General features: G+C 50.0%; 2 protein-coding genes across 4 annotated transcripts in view; one reads left to right on the top strand and one right to left on the bottom strand.

Annotated features, from left to right (window-relative positions):
• The window catches only part of nelfe (negative elongation factor complex member E), a 92,066-nt gene that overhangs the window by 23,784 nt on the left and 40,864 nt on the right, over positions 1 to 27,418 (bottom strand). The window contains exon 10 of one of the 3 annotated variants that reach the window (XM_063047887.1): positions 25,804 to 27,072. The exons of 1 other annotated variant lie outside the window; for it this stretch is intronic. In XM_063047887.1, coding sequence (XP_062903957.1) covers positions 26,999 to 27,072 — 74 coding nt within the window. In that variant the 3' untranslated portion in view covers positions 25,804 to 26,998. Of the gene's footprint in view, positions 1 to 25,803; positions 27,076 to 27,418 lie in introns of those variants that run through there. One more of the 3 variants, XM_063047886.1, reaches the window with a different exon arrangement.
• LOC134346501 (nuclear factor 7, brain-like) lies at positions 32 to 20,836 on the top strand. Its single transcript, XM_063047885.1, has 6 exons — positions 32 to 522; positions 7,209 to 7,304; positions 11,603 to 11,830; positions 12,167 to 12,189; positions 12,272 to 12,384; positions 17,104 to 20,836. The coding sequence occupies exons 1-6, from the start codon at positions 154 to 156 to the stop codon at positions 17,643 to 17,645; spliced, it is 1,371 nt and encodes a 456-aa protein (XP_062903955.1). The 5' UTR covers positions 32 to 153; the 3' UTR covers positions 17,646 to 20,836.

The raw sequence follows: 27,418 nt of genomic DNA on the forward strand, positions 1-27,418 counted from the left end.
GGAATGTGGCCGATCCTGTCGGGAAACGTTCCAGTGAGGCCTGCCGCCTCGGGGGAGGGAGGAACCAGTCGGGGTGATGCGCCGGGAGCCGGTGTAACTGGCCTGGCGCCTCGGGAGGTGGGCGGGACGGTGCAAACTGCGGTTCGGCCGGCGATGGAGTCAGATCTGTTCGCCCAGGAGCTGGTCTGCGCCATCTGCCTGGAGCTTTTCACCGACCCGGTCACGCTGCGGTGCGGCCACACGTTCTGCCGGCTCTGCGTCACCCGGTGCTGGGGCGATCGGCGCTCCAGCTCCTGCCCCGTGTGCCGGCGGGCGGTCCCAGCCAGGGACCTGCGGGGCAGCCGGGCGCTGCGGAACCTGGCGGAGAGAGCCCGCGACTCGGACCGGAGGGCCGGCGGGTGCGCGGGGACGGGGCGGCCGCTGGACATCGACAGCCCGGGGCGCAGGCGGCCGTGTGCCGTGTGCGCAGCGGATCCGGAACAGAGGGCGCCTGGGCCGGGCCCCCGGAGCCAGCAGCAGGAGGTAAGGGGTGGTGCGGGCTCCCGGTACCGTGCCTGTCGGCTCGTTCTCGGATTTGACCCGGTACCGGGATAGGTCCTAGCATCTGGGCCGGTGACATTTATTCATATGCAATCCTGAGATCCCATTTTCTTGCGGGCATTCACAGTTAATACAAATAAACACCATATGATCCACGAGAGACCGTTCCCAAGACAGACAAATACAAATTTTTTAAAAAAATATTAATAATAATTAAGCAATAAATATCGAGAACATAATGAGCCCATGGGTTGTGGGAACAGTTCAGTGATGGAGCGAGTGAAGTTACCCTCTCTGGTTCAAGAGCCTGATAGGTGAGGGGTAATATCTGATTGGGGGGGGTCGTCACAGAGATGGGGAGGGCTGGAGAGGGGTTACTGAGACAGGGTTGGACGAGCCGGTGAGCTTAATGCAGTGGGGGAGGGTTGTAGGAGTGGACGAGGGTCAGCAAGACAGGGAATGGTGTAGGGAAGTCACAGCGGCGGGAAGGGGTGTTAGGGCCGGGTGGGGGGGGTATGGGTCAAGAGACGGGGAGAGGTGTAGGGGCCGAGGGTGTCACAGAGACTGGGGGTGGGACCTGTAGCTCCGGCTAGCAGCAGCAAGGAGAGAGCGTGGCCTGGGACCCGGCATGGTCTCGTCCCGGGGTAAATCCCAGCAGCCGGTAGATGACAGCATCCGAGTCGGCGCCGGATCCGCTGTCTCGGTACTCGCGGTGTGGTGCCGGTACCAGGGTCGTTCCCGGGTCTCCGATGCCCGCATCCGGCTCACTTGACCAAAAATACACGCCACGCGGAAGATAGTTACAAAGCCACGCAGCACAGAAACAGGCCATTCATCCCGTCTCGTCCACACCAACCCGGAACACTGATCACGTGCCCGCATTCGCTACATACCCTGAAGTCTCGAGCTAAATGTTGGCGCGTGGCCAAGTGGTTAAGGCGTCGGTCTAGTGATCTGAAGGTCGCTAGTTCGAGCCTCAGCTGAGGCAGCGTGTTGTGTCCTTGAGCAAGGCACTTAACCACACATTGCTCTGCGACGACACTGGTGCCAAGCTGTATGGGTCCTAATGCCCTTCCCTTGGACAACATCAGTGGCGTGGAGAGGGTGTTCCATACAACCTTCCAAGGAGTAAATCCATGCTCTCATGAGACTTACGGATGCCTGAAAAAAATGGGTGTTTACCCTCTACCCTCTACTAAAGGAGGTCCTTCCCTCCGCTAGCCTACAATCCCCAATCAGCCGGTGGTGGATGGTCGTATGAGCAGCCGGTCCATTTCACGTCCTGGTTATGCGACCACTGACACCAGGCAGACAATCTCCGAAGAGTATTGATAATAAGTATTCAGTACAAAAATGAATAATCATGCACATAATGAACGAACCATCTGAATGCCTTCTGAGGAGAGGGAGCTCGGGCTTTTCTCTCTGGAGTGAAGGAGGATGAGAAGTGACTTGATAGAGGTGCACAAGATTACAGGCATAGATAGAGTGGACAGACAAAATGTAAATGGCTAATATAAGAGGGCATAATTTGAAGTGCTTGGAGGAAAATATAAGGGAGATGTCAGGGATAAGTTTTTTTTTACACAGAGTGATGGGTATCGATCATGTGGATAGTCAGAGGCTTTTCCCCAGGGCTGAAATGGCTAGCACGAGAGGGCATAGTTTTAAGGTGCTTGGAAGTAGGTACAGAGGAGATGTCAGGGGTAAGTTTTTTACACAGAGAGAGGTGAGTGCATGGAATGGGCTGCTGGTGGCAGTGGTGGAGGCGGAAACAATAGGGTTTTTTAAGAGACTCCTGGATGTCTACATGGAGCTTAAAAAAATAGAGGGCTATGGGTAAAACCTAGGTCCTTCTAAGCTAGGGACAATTTCGGCACAGTTTTGTGGGCCGAAGGGCCTGTATTGTGCTGTATGTTTTCTATGTTTCTATGTTTACATATTGTGTCAGGAAACCTTCCTGAAAACACCTAACAAACCCCACCCCATCTAAACCCCTTGCTCTAGGGAGATGCCAATCAATATTTTGGGAAATTAAAATCTCCCATCACAACAATCTGTTACTATTGCACCGTTCCAGAATCGGTCTCCCTATCTGCTCCTCGATGTCCCTGTTACTATTGGGTGGTCTATAAAAACACCCAGTAGAGTTATTGACCCCTTCCTGAGACTCCGTAGACAATCCCTCCATGTCTTCCTCCTTTTCTGCAGCCGTGACACTATCTTTGATCAGCAGTACCACGCCCCCACCTCTTTTGCCTCCCTCTCTGTCAACTTTTTGAAACATCTAAAGCCTGGCACTCAAAGTAACCACTCCTGCCCCTGAGCCATCCAAGTCTCTGTAATGGCCACAGCTTCATAGCTCCAAGTACTGATCCACACTCTAAGCTCATCGGCTTTGTTCATGATACTCCTTGCATTAGGCTGAGCTGGCATTAGGCAGCAGGCTGATGGTGGCAGACACCAACAGAATCAACAAACTCATTCATAAGGCCAGAGATGTTGTGGGGATGGAACTGGACTCTCTCACGGTGGTGTCTGAAAAGAGGATGCTGTCCAAGTTGCATGCCATCTTGGACAATGTCTCCCATCCACTACATAATGTACTGGGTGGGCACAGGAGTACATTCAGCCAGAGACTCATTCCACCGAGATACAACACTGAGCGTCATAGGAAGTCATTCCTGCCTGTGGCCATCAAACTTTACAACTCCTCCCTTGGAGGGTCAGACACCCTGAGCCAATAGGCTGGTCCTGGACTTATTTCCTGGCATAATTTACATATTACTATTTAATTATATATGGTGCAACTGTAACGAAAACCAATTTCCCTTGGGATCAATAAAGTATGACTATGACTATGACTATTAAAATAGACACACTTCAAACTGTCAGTCTGAGCGCATCTCTTCTCAATCACCTGCTTACCCTCCCTCTCAGACTGCCTACAAGCTTTCTCTATTTTTGAGCCAACTGCCCCTTCCTCCGTCTCTTCAGTTTGGTTCCCATCCCCCAGGAATTCTAGTTTAAACTCTCCCAAATAGTGTTAGCAAACCTCCCTGCCAGGATACAGGTAATTGGTCCCCCTCAGATAGATTCATTGAAGCTGCTCTGTCATCCTATCATCGTTCAAATGGCCTGTACTGTTCTACATTCTACGCCTTAAACACTGTGATTGTTACCTGGTCCCACCAACACCTCTGGCAGCAAGTTCCAACGTCAACTACAGGGCTATAAAACACAGGTACAGAATCAGGCCACTTGGCCCATCGAGGCTGCTCTGTCCATCTATCATGGCTGATTTACTATCCCTCTCAACCCCAACTCTCCTGCCTTCTCCCCATTACCTTTGACGTGCTGACTAATCAAGAACCTATAAACTTCCACTTTATGTACACCCAATGACTTGGCCTCCACAGCCATCAGTGCAAATGAATTTCACAAAACAACAAATTTCATGACGTATGTCAGTGACAATAAACCTGATTGTTGTTTTTCATATTTCCAGTAGCTGAAGTGCTTTAATTTTCAGTAGGCAAGGCAAATCTGTCCTCCCCCCTTATTCAATTCCCTACTCTCTCCTCATTCCTCACCCGACTATCTGGTGCTCCTCTTTCTTCCCTTTCTCCCACGGTCCACTCTCCTCTCCTATCAGAGTCCTTCTTCTCCAGCCCTTAACCTTTTCCACCTTTCACCTCCCAGCTCCCCACTTCATCCCTCCCTCCCTCACCCACCCACCTTTCCCCTCACCTGGTCTCTCACCTTTCACCTGTAGCCTGTACTCCTCTCCCCTCTCCCTCCCCCATCTCCCTATTCTGGTTCCCCCCCTTCATTTCCCGTCCCGATGAAGGGTGTCAGCCTGAAACATCGAGTATTTATTCCTCTCCATGCAGCCTGACCCGCTGTTCCCCCAGCAATTTGTGTGTGTTGCTTTACAGTATTGCATACAATTCTGATCAACCACTGTAGGAAGGATATTGAGGCTTTGGAGAGGGTGCAGAAGTGGTTTACCAGGATGCTGTCTGGTTTTGAGGGCATGTGCTATCATGAGAGGCAGGATAAGTTTTTTTAAATATATGAAGAGTAAAAGAGTGACATGGGTCGATATAGGACCGATTGAAAATGATGCTGGAGAAATTATAATGGGTAACAAAGAGATGGCAGAGGAACTAAATGAGTATTTTGCATCAGTCTTCACAGTGGAAGACAGTAGCAACATACCTGATAGCCAGAGGTCTCAGGGAATAGAATTAGGTACAGTCAAGATTACTGGAGAGAAAGTGCTTGGGAAGCTAAAGGGACTAAGAATAGATAAGTCTCCCGAACCGGATGAGGTGCACCCATGGGTTCTGAAGGAGGTGGCTTTGGAGATTGTGGAGGTATTGGAAATGATCTTCCAGGAATCAATAGACTCTGGCATGGTTCAGGTGGATTGGAAGGTCAGTTAGTCCTGACGAAGGGTCTCGGCCTGAAACGTCGACTGCGCCTCTTCCTATAGATGCTGCTTGGCCTGCTGCGTTCACCAGCAACTTTGATGTATGTTGCTTGGAAGGTCACAAATGTAGTTCCGCTGTTTAAGAAAGGAGGGAGGCAGCAAAAAGAAAATTACAGACCTATTCGTCTGACATCGGTTGTTGGAAAGTTATTGGAGTCGATCCTTAAGGACGATGTTATGAAATACCTCGAGGTGCATGACAAGATAGGGCCAAGCCAGCATGGTTTCATGAAGGGAAGATCCTGCCTCACCAGCCTATTGGAATTTTTTGAGGTAATCGCAAATAAGATTGATAAGGGAGAGGCTGTGGATGTTGTGTATTTGGATTTTCAAAAGGCCTTCGATAAGGTGCCGCATATGAGGCTGCTTAATAAGATGAGAGCCCATGGAATTATAGGAAAGATATTGGAATGGGTGGAGCATCGGCTGATAGGCAGAAAGCAAAGGGTGGGAATAAAGGGATCCTATTCTGATTGGTTGCCGGTTACTAGTGGTGTTCCGCAGGGGTCGGTGTTGGGGCCGCTTCTTTTCACGATGTATATCGATGATTTGGATTATGGATTAAATGGTTTTGTGGCCAAGTTTGCAGATGACACCAAGATAGGTGGAGGAGCAGGAAATGTTGAAGAAACGGAAAGGTTGCAGAGACTTGGTCGGTTCAGGAGAGTGGGCAAAGAAATAGCAGATGAGATACAATGTTGACAAATGTACGGTTGTACATTTCGGAAGAAGAAATAATCGGGCAGATTATTATTTAGATGGGGAGACAATTCAAAAATTGGAAGTGCAAAGGGACTTGGGGGTCCTCGTGCAGGATACCCTAAAGGTTAACCACCAGGTTGGATTGGCAGTAAGGAAAGCAAATGCTATGTTGGCATTCATTTCAAGAGGAATAGTGTATAAGAGTAAGGAGGTGTTGATGAGGCTCTATGGGGCACTGCTGAGACCTCATTTGGAATACTGTGTGCAGTTTTGGGCCCGCTATCCTAGAAAGGATGTTCTGATGTTGGAGAGAGTTCAGAGAAGATTTATGAGAATGATTCCTGGAATGCAGGGGCTAACATACGAGGAGCGTTTGTCAGCTCTTGGATTGTATTCATTAGAGTATAGAAGAATGAGAGGGGATCTCATAGAAACATTTCGAATGTTGAAAGGGTTGGACAGAGTAGATGTGGAAAGGCTGTTTCCCTTGGTGGGTGAGTCCAGGACAAGAGGCCACAGTCTTATAATTAGAAGGTACCCATTTAAAACAGAGATGAGGAGAAATTTTTTTAGCCAGAGGGTCGTGGATTTATGGAATTCGTTGCCACATACAGCTGTGGAGGCCCGATCATTGAAGGTGTTTAAGGAGGAGATTGATAGGTATCTAATTAGTCAGGGTATCAAGGGATATGGGGAAAAAGCCGGAAATTGGAACTATATGGGAGAATAGTTTAGCTCATGGTGGAGCTGTGGAGCAGACTCGATGGGCCGAATGGCCTACTTCTGCTCCTTTGTCTTGAGATCTTGTGATAAACTTGGGCTGTTGGTCAAACAGTGGCGGAGGCTGAGGGGAATTTGATAGAAGTTTATAAGATGATGGGAGGCATAGATGGAGGAGACAGGGATATCTTGCTCACCAGAGGGTGAGAGGGGTAGGTTTGAAGGGGATGTGAGGGGTAGGTTTTTTTACTCAGAGAGTGGTGGATGCCTGGAATGTGCTGCCTGGTATGATGGTAAAGGCAAATATATCAGAGGCTTTTAAGAGACATCTAGATAGGCACATGGACGTAACGAAGATGGAGGGATACGGACATTGAGTAGGTCGGAGGGATTAGTTTTTGTTTACTTTTTAGCTGTTGGGCACAACATTGTGGGCCGCATGACCTGTTCCTGTGCTGGACTGTTCCTCGTTCCTCACTGGCAGCGGTGCGAATCTTGTGAGAGTTGTTCTGACTTTCCAGCAGCCGCAGGATCTCAGAATCAGATTTAGTATCATTGGCTCACGTGGTGAAATTTGTTGTTATGTGGTGGCAGTACATTGCAATTCGTAATAGTAAAACCGAATTACAGTAAATGTATATCAAAAAGCTAAATTAAATACGGAGTGTAAAAAGAGAACAAAGAGCAGTGAGGTAGTGTTCAGGGATTCAATCTCTTGTGATTGCAAATATTCCATGATTTTGTCCACCAGGGCACTCTTGCCTCGGCCATCTATTCCCTAAAGAAGGCACGAGCTGCCAGCCTGGAGAGTATAAAGGAGCAGGAGCAGAACATCTCGAAAGTTAAAGTAAGTTTCTGACTTTTACTGGGAAGGAAGCGTTACTACTATCCTGCTTCCTCTAACGGATATGGAGAGTATTACCTGGGAAATTATTGTCACATTTACTGTGTACGGTGAAAAACTGTGCTGCCCATACAGAAGAGGTTTGGATAGGCACTTGGATGATAGAAAAATGGAGGGTTACGTGGGAGGGAAGGGTTAGATTGATCTTGGTGTAGGTTAAAAGGTCAGCACAACATTGTGGGCTGAAGGGCCTGTACTGTGCTGTACAGTTTATGGTCTACATTAATCTCACTTAATCGTTAGACCTGTGGTTTCTAGTATAGTGGTTTCTGGTTAACTGGTACGTATTGGGACCAGCACATTTTGGTACAATTGAGCTGCTGCCCGAACTAGCCAGTTTTATGTAGATGTAAGATGTAGATAAAAAGCTATAAACAAAGGTAAACTTCCATTTAACTGAGGAACAAATTATGTATTCAAATGAAATACAGAACAAATTGGAACACTGCCAATACTACTAAGTACTGTAAAGCTGTGTATTAGTTCCTAATTGTTATCAAAAAAGGAAATAATCCCGTGTACGCTGCCGTGTTCTTCTAATTGACTATAAATGAAAAAAATCAGCACAGACACCTAGTCAGATAATGGACTGCCTTCACACAATGCTTTCGATGAACGCAACCTCCAAATCTTCATTTTCATTGTAACATTCAAGATGATTGTTGATACCTTCAAATTCTTTGTAATTCTAACTTGTTTAAGTAGTGAAATGGTTTCGTTTTCTCTCCTGGCTGCTTCTGACATCACCAAGCCTGAATGCTTGAAACCACCGTGAGCAAAACTGTTCTGGATTATTTTAATGCTTTATTTCTCACCAACTAAAGAGTAGTGACAAAAATCACTGCTTTTTGAACACAAGTGCACTTAACTGACATTATTTCAAAACTGTCTGCTGTAAGTACAGTGTACTGTCCAACAGTATACGTTAGAGACTGTCCAGCAACAGTCTCCTGACTCAACAAGAGACGTAGCTTCCCGAATAAACGAAGGGAATCCTGACGCCTTCTTGATTAGTTTTTGTTCTTTAAAATTTTTCCCAAGCGACTGTCCTGATTAACCGGTGGCCCAATTAACCGGAACCCACTGTATTTAATGTTTCTACCCTGGAAAAAGCTCTGTCTACTGTCTGTCCAGGTACCATATCCGATGCGGACTGTGGTGACCATGGTTTTCCATATAGATCTATCCTTTGTTTTTTAGATGACTTCCATTTCCTCGATGTGTAGCCACCTGGCTATCCTTTTGATGTACATAAGCCGAGATCTTCCTCTAGGTTGGCTCCCCTCAATCTTTCCAAAGAGTATGAGTTTTTCTAGTTCATTTTCCATACGATGTGTCCTAGGAATCTGAGTTGTTTTCTCTTATTGTCGGTATGAGTGATCGAACTGCTTGGACTGTTCTGAGAACTTCTTCATTTGATGTGTGTGTGGTCCATGATATTTTTAACATTCTCCTGTAGAACCATAATTCAGCTGCTTCTAGTCTCTTTTCCATTGCTGGAGAAATGGTCCAGCACTCACTTCCAAAAGTCAGGATAGACTCTGTCTACACTTCTCAAAATTTTATTAACTTCTATCAGGTCCCCTCTCAGACTTTGGCACTCCAGAGAAAATGATCCAAGTTTTTCCGGCCTTTCCTGGACCTAATTAGTGGTTAGCCCGATGCTTTCCAATACCAGTGACCTGGGTTCAATTCCCACCACTGCCTGTAAGGAGTTTGTACTTTCTCCCCGTGACCACGTGGGTTTCCTCCGGATGCTCTGGTTTCCTCCCACAGTCCGAAGACGTACTGTTTGGTAGGTTACTTTGTCACTGTAAATTGTCCCATGATTAGGCTAGAGTTAAATTGGGGGATTGCAGGGCAGTGGGGCTCGAAGGGGCCATTCCGATTCCGGGCTGTACCTCAATAAATAAACAAGTAAAATCTACTTCCTCTGAAGGCTAAAGACATTTGGCATGTCCCCTCAGACCCTCGCTAATTTTTATCAATGCTCCGTAGAAAGCATCCTAAACATAAAACATAGGTGCAGAATTTGGCCATTCAGCCAATCAGATCTGCTCTGTCATTCCATCACAGCTGAATGATTATCCCTTTTAACCCCATCCTCTCCTTAACCTTTAGTGCCTTGATCAATCACAAACCTATCAACCTCCGTTTTAAATTCCACTCATTCACCACCCTCTGGCTAAAGAAATTCCTCCTTTAGTGTGCAAACTTAAAGCACACGGTATTGGGGGTAAGGTATTGGTGTGGGTGGAGAATTGGTTAGCAGACAGGAAGCAAAGAGTGGGAATAAACGGGACCTTTTCAGAATGGCAGGTGGTGACTAGTGGGGTACCGCAAGGCTCAGTGCTGGGACCCCAGTTGTTTACAATATATATTAATGACTTGGATGAGGGAATTAAATGCAGCATCTCCAAGTTTGCGGATGACACGAAGCTGGGTGGCAGTGTTAGCTGTGAGGAGGATGCTAAGAGGATGCAGGGTGACTTGGATAGGTTGGGTGAGTGGGCAAATTCATGGCAGATGCAATTTAATGTGGATAAATGTGAAGTTATCCACTTTGGTGGCAAAAATAGGAAAACAGATTATTATCTGAATGGTGGCTGATTAGGAAAAGGGGAGGTGCAACGAGACCTGGGTGTCATTATACATCAGTCATTGAAAGTGGGCATGCAGGTACAGCAGGCGGTGAAAAAGGCGAATGGTATGCTGGCATTTATAGCGAGAGGATTCGAGTACAGGAGCAGGGAGGTTCTACTGCAGTTGTACAAGGCCTTGGTGAGACCACACCTGGAGTATTGTGTGCAGTTTTGGTCCCCTAATCTGAAGAAAGACATCCTTGCCTTAGAGGGAGTACAAAGAAGGTTCACCAGATTGATTTCTGGGGATGGCAGGACTTTCATATGAAGAGAGACTGGATGAACTGGGCTTGTACTCGTTGGAATTTAGAAGATTGAGGGGGGATCTGATTGAAACGTATAAGATCCTAAAGGGATTGGACAGGCTAGATGCAGGAAGATTGTTCCCGATGTTGGGGAAGTCCAGAACGAGGGGCCACAATTTGAGGATAGAGGGGAAGCCTCTTAGGACCGAGATTAGGAAAAACTTCTTCACACAGAGAGTGGTGAATCTGTGGAATTCTCTGCCACAGGAGACAGTTGAGGCCAGTTCATTGGCTATATTTAAGAGGGAGTTAGATATGGCCCTTGTGGCTACGGGGGTCAGGGGGTATGGAGGGAAGGCTGGGGCGGGTTCTGAGTTGGATGATCAGCCATGATCATAATAAATGGCGGTGCAGGCTCGAAGGGCCGAATGGCCTACTCCTGCACCTATTTTGTATGTTTCTATGTTTCTATGTTTATCTCTGTTCTAAATGGTGTACCTCCATTCTAAGGCTGTGCCCTCTGGTCCTTGACTCCTCCAATATAAGAAACATCTTCTCCACATCCACTCTATCTGGGCCTTTCAATATTCAATTGGTTTCAATGAGACCCCTCCTCATCCTTCTGAACTCCAGCGAGTACAGGCCTCGAGCTATCAAGCGTTTCTCATACATTAACCCTTCATTTCTGGAAACAGCCCTGGAGAGTGCATCTCCTGGGGTACTGTACAAAGTGGGAGTGTGGGACTCTGCACAGGAACCCCTGCCAAGGGCAAACTGATAGGGCCACATCATCTACTGTGCCTTAATGGCATTGATTCAAGGGTGACATTTAGTCCCCAAATGCCCCAGGTCACAGGGAGACATCAGTGCTGCTCTGTAATACACAATATTGCCAGTAATGAGAGAGTCTGGGGGACACAGCCTCAGAACAGTGGGGCATCCCTTTGGAACAGAGATGAGGAGGAATTTCTTTAGCCGGAGGGTGGTGAATCTGCAGAATTCATTGCCACACTTGGCTGAGGCCAAGTCATTGGGTATCTTTCAGCCCATCACGTTTGCTCTGCCAGTCTGGGATCAGTCATGATGGAATGGCAGAATGGACTCGATGGGCTGAATGGCCTAATTCTACCCCTATGCCTCGTGGTCTTATTTAAAACGAAGGTTGATAGGCTCTTGATTAGTTAGAGCTCCAAAGGTCACAGGAAGGCAGGAGAGTGGGGTTGAGAGGGATAATAAATCAGCCATGATGGAATGGTGCAGCAGACTTGATGGGCCAAAAGGCCTATAATATTACGGTTTTATTAGCTGTGAGGTGCTTGGCCTTGAGAAATGAAATTCCGTCTGTGTGTGGCAGGAACAGACTCAGAGTCTCCACATCCACATCAGGTCCGAGTTTGCAGAGCTACACCAGCTCCTTGCTGAGAGAGAGCAGCACCTGCTCCGCGCCCTGAGGCACCACGAACAGCAGCTTCTTGATGAGATGGAGAGGAACCTCCGCGCCCTCTCCCAGGACCTGGAATCGATCGACCGACGGCTGCTGGAGATGGAGCAGCAGGCCAGTGGGCCATTCCCGCCTCCAGAGGTACATCCCAGGCCAGGCCTTCCCTTCCTGCACCCTTGGAGCCCGTTGTTGGGTGGTCAGCCTGTGAATGTGGCAGTGTCCCACTGAAGAAATCATCCGCTGGACTGGGACAGCGTGAGGAGACAGCAAGCTGTGTGTGTGTGAGAGAGGGAGAGAGGGAGAGAACGAGAATGTTCCTCAGATTGCGGGTGAGAGGGGAGGGGAGGGGAGGGGAGAGGAGAATAGGGGGAAGTGCTGGGGGGGGAGGGCAAGGGGTGACGGCATGAATTGGAGTGTGAAGAGATGACAGTTCAGTGAACCCCCATGTCTCTCTCTCTCTCTCTCTCTGTATCACAGGAGAGCACATCATTCCGCAGCAGGTGAGTGAGCCTCTCACGGGAACACTCTGCGCGACTGGGCACGGACTCACTCATCCCGAACACTCTCCTTCCCCCCCCTCAGGCCGGAGCGACGCGGGAGCCAGCCGGTGCTGGCCCTGCAGCTGCCCTTGGGGGTCTTCAGGGGACCCTTGCAGTACGCGGCTTGGAAAGGGATGCTGGATCACCTCAGCCCAGGTAGGGGATACCTCACTGCAGGCCCCCACCCCTCCCCTCCCTTCGCCTACTGACACACAGCCCCACCCCTCCGACACGGGAACTACACCCCGTATCAGAATTGGGACTCCTCCTTGCCTCCTCCACTGTCCTGCTGTAATGCCAACCCCCCCCAGATATCATACCCACCCGCTCATACACGAAAGCATACGACTTAGGAACAGAATTAGGCCATTCAGCCCATCGATACTACTCAGCCATTCCATCATGGCTGATTTTTATTTCAACCCCATTCTCCTGCCTTGTCCCCATAACATTTGATGCTCCGACTAAACAAGAACCTATCAACCTCCACTTTACCTATACTCAGTACTTGGCCTCCATGCCAGTCTGTGGCAATGAATTCCAGATTCACCACCCTCTGGCCTCATCTCTGTCCTATATGGACATCCTATTTTGAGGCTGTGTCCTCTGGTCCTGGTCTTCCCCACTATAGGAAACAGGCTCTCCACATCCACTCTGTGTCCTCTGGTCCTAGACTCCCCCCCACTATAGGAAACATCCTCTCCACATCCACTCTGTCAGTGTCTTCTGGTCCTGAACTCCCCCAATGTAGGAAACATCCTCTCCACATCCACTCTATCTGTGTCCTCTGGTCTTAGACTCCCCAACTATAGGAAACATCCTCTCCACATCCACTCTATCTGTGTCCTCTGGTCTTAGACTCCCCCAGTATAGGAAACATCCTCTCCACATCCACTCTATCTGTGCCCTTTGGTCCTAGTCTCCCCCACCGTAGGAAACATCCTCTCCACATCCTTCATGAGGACTCCTGAGTCCCTGTAAAGCTCTGTTTTCTGAAGTTTCTTTTCATTTAGAAAATGGTCTACCACTTTATTCCTTCCACCGAAGTGCATGACCATACACTTCCCGACACTGTAGTCCATTTGCTTCTTCTTTGCTCGTTCTCCAAATCTGTCCAAGTCCTTCTGCAGAATCCCTGCTTCCCCTCACCCCTCCTCAATCCCCACTCTCCCACTCTCCCACAGAACCCTCTGGTGATCGTGTTTCCCGTCACGACATGTGAAGTGCAACTGAGATGGGTAGGAGAGGGGTTTGTCCTGGATCAGTGGGTGGGTGGAGCCCCAGGTCTGCAGGGGGAGGACCAGGGGTGGCAGGGGCATTGCAGGTCTCCGGAGTTGAGCTGTTTCTCCCGGGTCTAAGGAATAAAGGCGCAGCCTATTTTCTAAATGGGGAGCAAATTCAGAAAACAGAGGTGTAAAGGGACTTGGGAGGCCTCAAGCAGGATTCCCTAAAAGTTAACTTGCAGGATAAATCGGTGGTAAAGAAGGCAAATGAAATGTTAGCACATTGATTTCAAGAGGACTAGAATATAAAGGCAAGGGTGTAATGCTGGGGCTCTATAAGGCATTGGTGAGACTACACTGGGAGTATGTGAACAGTTTTGGCCCATTATCTAAGAAAGGACATTGGAGAGGTTCACGGGAATGATCCCTTGAATGACCATAAGATATAGGAGCAGAAGTAGGCACATTTCCGCCCATCGAGTCTGCTCTGCCATTCAATCATGGGCTGATCCAATTCTTCCAGTCATCCCCACGCCCCTGCCTTCTCCCCATATTCTTTGATGCCCTGGCTAACCAAGAACCTATCTATCTCTGCCTTAAATGCACCCAATGACTTGGCCTCCACAGCCACACATGGCATCAAATTCCACAGATTTACCACCCTCTGACTGAAGTAATTTCTCTGCATCTCTGTTTTAAATGGACGTCCTTCAATCCTGAAGCCATACCCTCTTGTCCTGGACTCTCCTACTATGGGAAATAACTTTGCCATATCTATTCAGTTCAGGCCTTTTAAGATCCGTAATGTTTCTATGAAATACCCCCACATTCTCCTGAACTCCAGGGAATACAGCCCAAGAGCTGCCAGACGTTCCTCCTATGGTAACCCTTTCATTCCTGGAATCATTCTCATGAATCCTTTCTGAACCCTCTCCAATGTCAGTATATCCTTTCTAAAATAAGGAGCCCGAAACTGCACACAATACTCCTAAGTGTGGTTTCATGAGTGCCTTATAGAGCCTCAACATCACATCCCTGCTCTTATATTCTATACCTCAAGAAATGAATGCCAACATTGCATTTGCCTTCTTCACAACCGACTCAACCTGGAGGTTAACCTTCAGGGTATCCTGTACAAGGACTCTAAAGTCCCTTTGCATCTCTGCATTTTGAATTCTCTCCCCATCTAAATAATAGTCTGCCCATTTATTTCTTCCACCAAAGTGCATGACCGTACACTTTCCAACATTGTATTTTATTTGCCACTTCTTTGCCCATTCCTAACTATCTAAGTCTCTCTGCAGGCTCTGTTTCCTCAACACCACCCGCTCCTCTACCTATCTTTGTGTCATTGGCAAATTTAGCCACAAACCTATTAATCCCATAGTCCAAAACATTCACATACAACCTAAAAAGCAGTGGTCCCAACACTGACCCCTGTGGAACTCCACTGGTAACCAGCAGCCAGCTAGAATAGAAACATAGAAACATAGAAAATAGGTGCAGGAGTAGGCCATTCGGCCCTTCGAGCCTGCACCGCCATTTATTATGATCATGGCTGATCATCCAACTCAGAACCCCACCCCAGCCTTCCCTCCATACCCCCTGACCCCCGTAGCCACAAGGGCCATATCTAACTCCCTCTTAAATATAGCCAATGGACTGGCCTCAACTGTTTCCTGTGGCAGAGAATTCCACAGATTCACCACTCTCTGTGTGAAGAAGTTTTTCCTAATCTCAGTCCTAAAAGGCTTCCCCTCTATCCTCAAACTGTGGCCCCTCGTTCTGGACTTCCCCAACATCGGGAACAATCTTCCTGCATCTAGCCTGTCCAATCCCTTTAGGATTTTATACGTTTCAATCAGATCCCCCCTCAATCTTCTAAATTCCAACGAGTACAAGCCCAGTTCATCCAGTCTTTCTTCATATGAAAGTCCTGCCATCCCAGGAATCAATCTGGTGAACCTTCTTTGTAATCCCTCTATGGCAAGGATGTCTTTCCTCAGATTACAGGACCAAAACTGCACTCAATACTCCAGGTGTGGTCTCACCAAGGCCTTGTACAACTGCAGTAGTACCTCCCTGCTCCTGTACTCGAATCTTCTCGCTATAAATGCCAGCATACCATTCGCCTTTTTCACCGCCTGCTGTAACCTGCATGCCCACTTTCAATGACTGGTGTATAATGACACCCAGGTCTCGTTGCACCTCCCCTTTTCCTAATCGTCCACCATTCAGATAATAATCTGTTTTCCTATTTTTGCCACCAAAGTGGATAACTTCACATTTATCCACATTAAATTGCATCTGCCATGAATTTGCCCACTCACCCAACCTATCCAAGTCACCCTGCATCCTCTTAGCATCCTCCTCACAGCTAACACTGCCACCCAGCTTCGTGTCATCCGCAAACTTGGAGATGCTGCATTTAATTCCCTCATCCAAGTCATTAATATATATTGTAAACCACTGGGGTCACAGCACTGAGCCTTGCGGTACCCCGCTTGTCACCGCCTGCCAATAGGATCCCTTTATTCCTACTCTGTTTCCTGCTGACCAGCCGATGTCCCACCCATGTTAGAAACTCCCCAATGATGATCATGACATCGCCCTTCTGACACGCCTTTTCTATATGCCGCTGTAATTTGTAATGCACATCCCGGCTGCTGTTTGGAGGCCTGTATACAACTGGAGGGATCACCCGTGAATGAAAGGGCCTGGGTCTCTACTCACAGGAGTTTCGAAGAATTGGTGGTGGGGGGGGGGGTGGTTCTGAAGGAAACCTATCAACTATTAAAAGGCCCAGATAGAGTGGATGTGGAGAGGATGTAGGGGAGTGGGTCCCCCTATAGTGGGGGAGTCAAGGACCGGAAGACACAGCCTGTGAATAGAGGCACTTCCCTTTACTACAGAGATGAGGAGGAATTTCTTTAGCCAGACGGTAGTGAATCCGGAATTCTCTGCCACAGAGAGTTGTGGAGGCCAAGTCACCGGGTGTAATTAAAGAGGGGGTTGACAGGTTCTTGATTAGTGAAGGTGTCGAAGGTTACGGGAAGAAGGCGGGAGAATGGAATTGAGAGGAATCAGTCATGATGAAATGGTGGAACAGACTCGAATTGAGAATGGAATAATAAATGGAGCAGACTGAATGGGCTGAATGGCCTAATCCTGCTCTTGCCTTATGGACTGAATCCTGTGATGGGAGGGGGAATGAGTGCAAGAATCCGGGGGTGGATTGTGGGGGGCGTTTGTGGGAGCAGTGGAGTCTTGGGGGAGGGTCCACAGTCTGGGGGTGGGGTTATGGAAGAAAATGCTGGTGGTAGCAGGGTCTTTGGGGAGAGGTGTGACCATCTGGGGGTAAGAGGTGTAGGGGGAAGGTCCAAGGTCTGGGGGTGGACTGGGGAGGGGGGTTGTGGGACCAGATGGTGGTGGTCGCAGGGTCTTTGGGGAGAGGTGTGACCATCTGGGGGTAAGAGGTGTAGGGGGAGGAATCAGAGTTGGGGGGATTCGCCTTCCTGAATTACCCTGGGGAGGTAAGGGAGGAGGAGCGGCAGAGTCCGTGTACTAATCTCTCTCCTCTTTTTACCCTCTTCCCTCATCTCCCCCTCCCACCTCCTGCTCTCCCTCACCCTTTACCCCTCCCCGTCCACAGCTCTCAGCACCTTCACCCTCGATCCGGACAGCGCTCACCGCCGCCTCCTGCTCTCCGAGGACCTGAGAGCGGTCAGTCACGGTGATGGCAGCCTGCCCCCGGCAGCGCCTGGCCCACGCCGCTTCCACCCCTACGTGTGCGTGCTGGCAGCACAGGGCCTCGCCTCAGGCAAGCACTACTGGGAGGTGGAAGTGGGCGGCAAGCCCAAGTGGGACGTGGGCTTGGTGCACGAGTCTGTCGACCGGGCGGGGCGGGAGCCGCCGTCCCCCGGTGTTGGCTACTGGATAGTGTGGCTGCGGAACGGCCACGAGTACTGGGCGCTGACCGAGCCCCGCACCCGACTCAGCCCCCGGAGGTCGCCCCGCACCGTGGGCGTCTACCTAGACTACGAGGGCGGGCAGGTGTCGTTCTATGACGCGGATGGGATGGCCCACCTCCATACCTTCACTGATACCTTCACCGAGACCCTCTACCCCTACTTCAGCCCAGGTCTCAATGATGGAGGGAGGAACTCCGAGCCCTTGCGCATTCGCTGGCTGTGACCGCCTATCTGCATCTCCACCTCGCCCACGAAAGGGACAGCACACTGGCTGGTAGGTGGGAGGCAAAGAATGGGAGTAAAGGGAGCCCTTTCGGATTGGCCGCCAGTGGCTAGTGGTGTTCCACAGCAGTTTGTTGGAACTGCTTCTTTTTATGTTATGGGTCAATGATTTCGATGAAAGAATTGATGGATTTGTGGCCAAGTTTGTGGACAATACGAAGATAGGTGGAGAGGCAAGTAGTGTTGAGGAAGCAGGAGTCGGATATACTTGGAGAATGAGCAAAGCAGCGAGGTGTCGGGAAGTGCATGGCCTTGCACTTTGGTGGAAGAGATAAAAACATCGACTATTTTCCGAAGGACAGAAAATTGTGCAAAGGGAGTCTGTGTGTGGGATTCTCCAATGGCCAACTTGCAGGTTGAGACAGCGGAGCAGAAGCCAAATGCAATGCTGGCATTCATCTTGAGAGCACGAGAATACCAAAGCAAGGGTGTAATGCTGAGGCTTTATAAGGCACTGGCGAGGCCTCACGGAGTACTGAGAGCAGTTTTGGGCCCCTTATCGAAGGAAAGATGTGTTGAGATTGGAGAAGATCCAGAGGAGGTTCACGAGAATTGTACCAGGAAAGAAAGGGTTAATGTATGAGGAGCGTTTGATGGCTCTGGGCCTGTACTCACTGGAGTTTAGAAGAATCGGGGGTGGGAGGGAATCTCACTGAAACCTATTGAATATCGTAAGGCCTAGATAGAGAGGATATTTTCTATATTGGGGGAAATCTAGGACAGAGGGCACAGCTTCAGAATAGAGGGACATCCCTTTAGAACAGAGATTAGGAGGAATTTCTTTAGCCAGAGGGTGGTGAATCTGTGGAATTCATTGCCACAAACTGCTGTGGAGGCCAAGTCATTGAGTATATTTAAAACAGAATTCAACAGGGTGTCAAAGGTTACAGGTAGAAGGCAGGAGAATGGGGTTGAGAGGGATAATAAATCAGCCATGATGGAATGGTGGGGCAAATGGCCTAATTCTGCTCCTATGCTTGAAGTCATATGGGCGTGCCATGGTTGGCCTGGGATGCCCACTGCCACTGGAGCCAGTTCAAAGCCCTCCTCGCTATATAGGATCCAGTTGAGAACACGGGACATGGCAAAGACAGCTTTGTAGGTCACATTGACGGAGGGCAGATCGGATCCAATCTAGCCAAGTACCGGCATCACACTGTGAAGCCAATCAACATTTGGAGTCAGGGACCCTTCCTCGCAGATGCTGCTGAGTTCTTCCAACATTTCTGCTTTACTTACTAATTCCTGCCCTGTTTGTTGTTAGCTGTGAGAGTGAAGGAAGGTCGAACAGTGACACTCTTTGGCCAAAGATGTGCTGATCTTTTCACCTACTCCGAGATCAATCTAACCCTTGCCTCCCACGTAGAGGCCCTCTGCTGGCCGGGTTCGACCATGCACGTTGCATCCCAGCAAGCCAAGGCAGAGCAAGCTGTTGCCCATGTAGCAGGCTACCTCTCTCCATGCAGCTGATCAGTCCAGAGGGACGGCAGAGGCCAACAGAGTCTGGCACCAGCGCATCGCAGGAGTCGCCGATCAGTATTGAACTCAATGTAGGACTATCTTAGGGACTCCAGCCCTGGATTTTTCCCGAAGCCTTCCCCATGAGTGGGTGTAGACGCAAGGCAGCGGAGGTTTGAGAACAGTGTTTTCCTTCTCCTAGATGAGCTGCCAACCCATGTCTGACGAGCTCCATCTGTCCGAAGCGACTGTATTTAAGGTGACAGTAATCCACCTTTGCCCCTTCTCTTGTTGCGCTGGGCTTCGTAGCTAAGCCACGCATGAAGGCCAGGAGTTGGACTTGGTTGTCAGAGACTTTTAGAGACCTATGCCATTGAGAGCATTTAATAGATGGTGGAAGTTTATCCCCCAGTAACACCCCCAACACCAGCTATGACAGCCTTAAGGAACCAAGCCAGCCCTCCAATTTTCTTCACCCACTTGCTTCTCTGAGAGATTTGTAAATGTCCCGATTGCAATGCGTCTGCCACCATCCCTGGCCCTGTGCTTCAGGCATTCACCACTCTCTTTTAAAAAAATGTCCCCCACTACTTTCAGAGGGTCATAAAGTACAGCACAGAAACAGGCCCTTTGGCCCATCTAGTCCATGTCAAAACCATTTGAACTGCCTACTCCCATCGACCTACACAGGCACCAGAGCCCTTCCATATCCCGACTATCCATCTACCTTCTCCTAAACATCGAATTTAAGCTCGCATGCACCATTTGGGCTGGCAGCTCGTTCCACACTCTCATGACCCTCTCTGAGTGAGGTTTCCCGTCACGATCCCTGAAACATTTTGCCTTTCACCCCTAAGCCATCACCTCTGATTGTAGTCCCACTCAACCTCAGTGAAAAAAGCCTGCTTGCATTTACCCTATCTATACCCCTCATAATTTTGTATACCTACGATTGGCTCTGGACCTGTTCTTGCTGGAGTTTAAAAATGAAGGGGGTGGGGGGGGATCTTATTGAAACCTACTGAATATTGAAAGGCCTCGACAGAGTGGATTTTTTTTTATAGTGGGGGTGTATATGACCAGAGGGTACAGCTTCAGAGTAGAAGGACGTCCCACTGGAACGGAGATGAGGAGGAATTTCTTTAGCCAGAGGGTGATGAGTCTGTGGAATTCATTGACACAGGTGGCTGTGGAGTCGAGTCATTGGGTACATTTAAAATTATTGGTTCTTGATTAACAAGGGTTACAGGGAGAAGGCAGGTAAAGGACTTGAGAAGGAAAATAATCAGCAATGAAGGATTGACAGAGCAGACTCAAGGGGCTGAATGGCCTCATTCTGCTCCTATGCCTTATTGGCAAAACCCCAGTTCTGGGGCCACACTTCAGGAGTTCCTCAGGGCCCAACCACCTCCAGGGACTCCTCCTATTTCAAGGTCAGGTGGGGATAGTCATATTTGCACAGTTGAAGTTAAAGTTTAATTGTCATTAACCATACACACGAACAGCTAGACAAAATACCACTCCTCCGGGGCCAAGATGCAAAACACAGACTGAACAGTCACACACATCAAAGTTGCTGGTGAACGCAGCAGGCCAAGCAGCATCTATAGGAAGAGGTGCAGTCGACATTTCAGGCCGAGACCCTTCGTCAGGACTAACTGAAGGAAGAGTGAGTAAGGGATTTGAAAGCTGGAGGGGGAGGGGGAGATGCAAAATGATAGCAGAAGACAGGAAGGGGAGGGATAGAGCCGAGAGCTGGACAGGTGATAGGCAAAAGGGGATACGAGAGGATCATGGGACATGAGGTCCGGGAAGAAAGACGGCGGAGGGGGGGGACCCAGAGGATGGGCAAGAGGTATATTCAGAGGGACAGAGGGAGAAAAAGGAGAGTGAGAGAAAGAATGTGTGCATAAAAATAAGTAACAGATGGGGTACGAGGGGGAGGTGGGGCCTTAGCGGAAGTTAGAGAAGTCGATGTTCATGCCATCAGGTTGGAGGCTACCCAGATGGAATATAAGGTGTTGTTCCTCCTATTCTGATAGCAGAAAAACAGCTACAAAAAATAATCTTCATATAGCCGAATTCCCCGAGTGTCATGGCTTGTAGATTGATGGTGAATCGGATGTTGTCCTGGAGCCATGTTTCTGCAAGAACAAGCCTGCAGCAGTTCCTCAGCTCACCCTAGTGCAGTCACAGATGAAGGCAATCCAGCTTGTGTTCCACTGAGCAAACACTGGAGAGCAGCAGCAACTAGAGGGGCCAGCCCCCAACCCAGCGTAGACTCCAGCGTGCCCTCAGGCCGTTCCAGCATTTCTGGGCAGCTGCAGTGGGCGACTCCAAGGCATGAGGGTCTGGTCTGTTTACCAGCTGCTGCTACACAGCTCTCTCAATGACCCAGTGAATCGGACTCACAGTATTCTACATTGCCAATGTCCACCAGGGCCTTGTGATCACAGGAAAATCGACTAAGGCAATCACTGGCTGTCAGACTGCACATCGTCAGCCCGCACCGACTCCGAACCCTCTCGACAGCAGGCCTGCGTCAAGTCCAGCTCCTCCACCATCAATCAACTCGATGATGGAGTAGACTTGCAGTACTTGAAGTTCTCAATATCTAGCAGGGTCTTGAGATCACAAAAGACATCTAAAAAAAACCATTAACACTTGGTTGGCTCTGTCGAGGCTGCTGCATCTGTGCACACCGCCATCTTACCGATATGCTCCACTATTTGCTGGACCACACAGCACCTCTGACATCGTCATCCCTTGCTGAAGCAGGCTTCATCAAGCCCAGCTCTGTCACCATTGGGTAATTCACTAGTTAGTGAGGTAGACCTGCCATACGTGATAACCCACAGTGTATTGTGATTGTGAAAAATACATAAAAGGCAAACAATCACCCAGAGAGACCACTGTGACTGAGCCACTACCATCTTTCCTGGTTATAACCATTACAGTTTTACATGAATCTCCTCAGCCAAGGAAGCAGCTAGTGTCTGTGTGTGATAAGACCTGGAGAGCGGCCAGGCACGGGCCGGTAACTGTACAAGTCACATTCACACCACTGAAGTGGCAGGAAGGACCATCAAGAGAATCTCACCATCTACACAATTACTGCCACAGCCCTCATGACCATTGACCAGCATATCCTTCACAAATCAAAGTATTGAGTACAGGCATTGGGATGTTATGTATAAGATGCTGGTGAGGCCTCATTTGTGTGCAGTTGTGGTCACCTATCCGGAAGAAAAATATCAGTCAGATTGAAAGAGTGCAGAGAAAATTTACAAGGATGCTGCCAGGAATTGAGGGAAAGATTGAATAGTTTGGACTTTATTCGATCTTTGAGGGAAGATTTCATAGAGGTATACAAAATTATGAGGGCATCAATAGGGTAAATGCAAGCAGGCTTTTTCCACTAAGGTAGGGCGAGACTAAAACTAGAGGTTAAGGGTGAAAAGTGAAATGCTTAAGGCAAACATGAGGGGGATCTTCTTTACTCAGAGGGTGGTGAGAGTGTGGAACGAGCTGCCAGAGGATGCAGGGTCAATTCCAACATTTAACAGAAGTTTGGATACATACGTGGTTGGGAGGGGTTTGGAAGGCGTGGGTGGATGGGCCTTGGAAGAATAATATGGGGATGAAGGGCCTGTTTCCGTGCTGTAAGAACGGCCAGAAAGCGAGGAAACAGATTCGATAGGTCTCAAAGGCGAGGACTCTGGACACAGTCTTGGCAGTAAAGCGTTTTATTTACAGAAGGTAAACATGGGAAGATGGCAACAGAAGCAACACACACACAATTTACAGTAGTCGGATCAGTAATAAAACACACGTGGACAATTAATAAAATTGTGTGGAAACAAAGTACAGGCACACTCACATACAACCAAGGGAAAAGTAAATACGATACCCCGACACCCTTGACTCTGTGCAGGCATGGCTGTTATGATATCAGGGACGATACCCACACCCCTAACCCTATTCAATGCACAACTCACCAACGGCAGGGTGTGGTCCCTCGGAGGTAGCAAAAAAGAGAAAGGGTCAAGCACACGTGGCTTCCTTCATAGTGCAGCAGGGTTAAGCTGATTACAAAGGCCAATCGCCCAAGGTCAAGTACAAGGCTAACTAAAGGGGCCAATGGTTAGGTGTGCATTGATGGTCGAGGAGGGGTCAAACCTTGATTGGCAGGTGGCGTGCCTTTCGACCAGGTAAATGGGCAGTGCTGTCACGTGACAGTCACGACCCCTCCAATACAAATGCGGTACCCACCTCCGGACTGTCTAAGATACGAGTGAGGGGTGTGCGGGAGGAGTGCAGCTCCAGCGCATCTCAAGCAGCGGAATGTGACCCAGGGTAACGCAGTCCCCCACCCATCCCCCCCAAACACTCCCTCCCACCCCCCATCGGCACGCAGAGGCTGTGGTGCGTATGCAAACAACAAAACACATTGCTGTCACTCCTAAAGTTCCCTCACTTGTTTTTAAAGCTGTCAGTGATCTGGGACTCAGTACATCACAGAATCATTTTCAATTTATAATCCTGGTTGAGTTCTCAGGCTGTCTTCCACCACAATCTCCCTCAGAAGATAATTGGCAGGTCAGCTTTTTTCAACTACACTCTAAAATTCAAGACCTAAAACTAAGGGTTGCAGACTCAGTTGACACTTCTAAACATCATCCCAAAACCTATTTATTTAACCTTGATTTTAATGAGCATCTGTTTGTCTTCTATTTTCATGTCTATTTTTATTTTCATATTTGTGCTTTTACCCCTTGTAAAGCACTCTGAACTACATCATGTGTATGAAGTGTTCTACAAATACTCCAAAGGTCTGTCACAAGCCCACTGCCCCTCCCAACAGGAAGGACAAGTGCAGGGAAACACCACCACCGGCAGATCCCCCTCTAAAGATCAGCATTATTTGGCACATGTATATGACAACAATTCTGCCATGGCTGTCGCAAGCCCGGCTTCAAGAGGAGGAGGGTTGGGCACGGGGCTAGGAACCCCATTTTGTAAAAACCTGGAGCTACAGAAACGCCAGCAGAAGCTCCAAAGGCCTCATCCCTGGGAGAGGAAGGTGTACATCGCCTAGAAGATGTATGAAATGGTGCGGTGAAGGCAGAAGCCACAGAGCTGATCAACCTTCAGCCCAGGACAGAGGACTCTTGTCGGAGGCCCATGCCCCAGTTGAGGTGATGGGCTTAAGAAGACGACATTGAAACACCCAGTGAAATATGTTGTTTATGTGAACAACCAACACAGTCTGAGGAATTGCCGGGGGCAACCCACAAGTGTCACTGTGCTTCCGGCACCAACACATGCCCACAGTTTACTAATCCTAACCGTACGTCTGCACGGTGTAGTAGTGTTACTATGAATGCAATCGCTTTACCTTGCCAGTGATCATTGATGGAGGGAGGAATACATCTCTGTGTGTGTCTCTCTCTCTCTCTCCCTGTGTGTCAGACATTACAGAGCTAGATTAGATAGATTATTTTTGTCATGTGGCGAAACACACAGGGAAACGCATCCTTTACATCTGAGGATGTGCTGGCGGCAGCCTGCAGATGTCACTGTGCTTCCAGCATCCCCACAGCTTACTAACACCGACTCACATGTTGCTGGAATGTGTTCGGAAACTGGAGCACCCGGAGGAAGCCCACACGGTCACAGGGAGAACGTACAAACTCCTTACAGCAGTGGTGGGATCGCCGGTGCTGTAGAGTATCACGCTAACTGTTAGACCGGAAAGTGTGCTGTTACGTACACAACGACAACGTGCAGCAGGGCATTTGGACTGTTAATTTATTGAACACAAAAGCGTTTTATTTACAGTTGGCCGTTCTGGGGCCGGAGGATAAACAGATCCAATTGTCCATGATGTGATGCTGGGGTCCCGTTCAGGGAGAGTGGGGTGGGAGTGTCACCAGTGTAGTTTGGGGTGTGTGTCTGTATCTCTTTCTCTCTGTTCCCCCCCCCTCCCCGTGTGCCTGTGGGAATGAGGTCGGGCGGTGAGACATACTGAGCCTCCCACATATCCAGCCCCTGTGGATGATGAAATGCTGGGCCCCGAAGAGCAACCCCGAGGGTTGGAGAGGGTAAGGGCCACCTGGATCAAGAGCCCAGCAACAGTGGTGGAATGCAAGGGGACCTCGAACGAGAGGGGTGGGGGACAGAGGTAGGAGTTGCAGAGGAGTGAGTAGGAGGAGGTGGGAGGGTGGAGGGGAGGAGGTGGGAGGGTGGAGGGGAGGAGGAGGAGGAGGTGGGAGAGTGGAGGGGAGGAGGAGGAGGTGGGAGGGTGGAGGGGAGGAGGAGGAGGTGGGAGGGTGGAGGGGAGGAGGAGGAGGTGGGAGGGTGGAGGGGAGGAGGAGGAGGTGGAGGTGGGAGGGTGGAGGGGAGGAGGAGGAGGTGGGAGGGTGGAGGGGAGGAGGTGGAGGTGGGAGGGTGGAGGGGAGGAGGAGGAGGTGGAGGTGGGAGGGTGGAGGGGAGGAGGAGGAGGTGGGAGGGTGGAGGGGAGGAGGAGGAGGTGGGAGAGTGGAGGGGAGGAGGAGGAGGTGGGAGAGTTGAGGGGAGGAGGAGGAGGTAGGAGAGTGGGGAGGAGGAGGAGGTGGAGGTGGGAGGGTGGAGGGGAGGAGGTGGAGGTGGGAGGGTGGAGGGGAGGAGGTGGAGGTGAGAGGGTGGAGAGGAGGAAGAGGAGAAGGTGGGATAGTGGAGGGGAGGAGGGAGGGGGAGGTGGAGGAGGGAGGGTGGAGGGGAGGAGGAGGTGGGAGGGCAGAGGGGAGGAGGAGGTGGGAGGGTGGAGGGGTAAATCAGGGTGGTATGAGTGGTGGGAGGAGGAGTGGTACAGAGACGTCTCGGGGAGGTGGGAGGGTGGAGGGGAGGAGGAGGTTGGAGGGGAGGAGGAGGTGGGAGGGTGGAGGGGAGGAGGAGGTGGGAGGGCAGAGGGGAGGAGGAGGTGGGAGGGTGGAGGGGTTAAATCAGGGTGGTATGAGTGGTGGGAGGAGGAGTGGTACAGAGACGTCTCGGGGAGGTGGGAGGGTGGAGGGGAGGAGGAGGTTGGAGGGGAGGAGGAGGTGTGAGGGCGGAGGGGTTAAATCAGGGTGGTATGAGTGGTGGGAGGAGGAGTGGTACAGAGACGTCTCGGGGAGGTGGGAGGGTGGAGGGGAGGAGGAGGTTGGAGGGGAGGAGGAGGTGTGAGGGCGGAGGGGAGGAGGAGGTGGGAGGGTGGAGGGGAGGAGGTGGAGGTGAGAGGGTGGAGAGGAGGAAGAGGAGGAGGTGGGATAGTGGAGGGGAGGAGGGAGGGGGAGGTGGAGGAGGGAGGGTGGAGGGGAGGAGGAGGTGGGAGGGCGGAGGGGTTAAATCAGGGTGGTATGAGTGGTGGGAGGAGGAGTGGTACAGAGACGTCTTGGGGAGGTGGGAGGGTGAACGGGAGGAGGAGGTGGGAGGGCGGAGGGGAGGAGGAGGTGGGAGGGTGGAGGGGTTAAATCAGGGTGGTATGAGTGGTGGGAGGAGGAGTGGTACAGAGACGTCTTGGGGAGGTGGGAGGGTGGAGGGGAGGAGGAGGTTGGAGGGGAGGAGGAGGTGGGAGGGTGCAGGGGAGGAGGAGGTGGGAGGGCGGAGGGGTTAAATCAGGGTGGTATGAGTGGTGGGAGGAGGAGTGGTACAGAGACGTCTCGGGGAGGTGGGAGCGATGGATGTCTCTGCTGGAATGTCTACAGCAGCAGGAAAGGAGGGACCTGTCTGGCTTACAGATATTTCTGACGGTCCCCTTCCCGTGTACCAGGTCACTTCTTTCTCGTTCCTTCCTTCACCCATCTCCCCGAGGCCGCCTTATGCCAGGTAGTCCTCATTATAAACCACCTGGCTCCGCTTGTCCCGGTGGGACCCCTTGGCACTGTTTTGCACTGCTGTGGGGGGAAGATCAAAGGCACTGCTTACAATACACCTCACCCCTCAATATCATCCCTAACCCCTCCCCTCCCTCCCCAGCTGATATAACGACCACCAGATCCAGCTTCCCAGAGAAATGAGCCCAGATAATACGAGAGGGAACAGTCTGAGACCAGGGGTCGTAGACTCGGAACAGAGGGGCATCCATTTAAAACACTGATGAGGAAGAATTTCTTTCGGCAAAGGGCGATGAATCTGTGGACTTCATCGCCACAGACAGCTGTGGAGACCAAGTCATTGGGTACATTTAAAGCAGAGGTTGATAGGTTTTTGATTAGTCAGGGTGACAGTGAGAAGGCA

The sequence above is a fragment of the Mobula hypostoma genome, chromosome 5 (assembly GCF_963921235.1).
Source record: "Mobula hypostoma chromosome 5, sMobHyp1.1, whole genome shotgun sequence".
NCBI classification, from domain to species: domain Eukaryota; kingdom Metazoa; phylum Chordata; class Chondrichthyes; order Myliobatiformes; family Myliobatidae; genus Mobula; species Mobula hypostoma.

Coding starts and splice junctions, on each gene's coding strand:
- LOC134346501 (XM_063047885.1), top strand. CDS start 154: ATGGAGTCAGATCTGTTCGCCCAGGAGCTGGTCTGCGCCATCTGCCTG. Junction 523..7,208: donor CCCGGAGCCAGCAGCAGGAG/GTAAGGGGTGGT, acceptor TTTGTCCACCAG/GGCACTCTTGCCTCGGCCAT. Junction 12,190..12,271: donor AGCACATCATTCCGCAGCAG/GTGAGTGAGCCT, acceptor CCCCCCCCTCAG/GCCGGAGCGACGCGGGAGCC.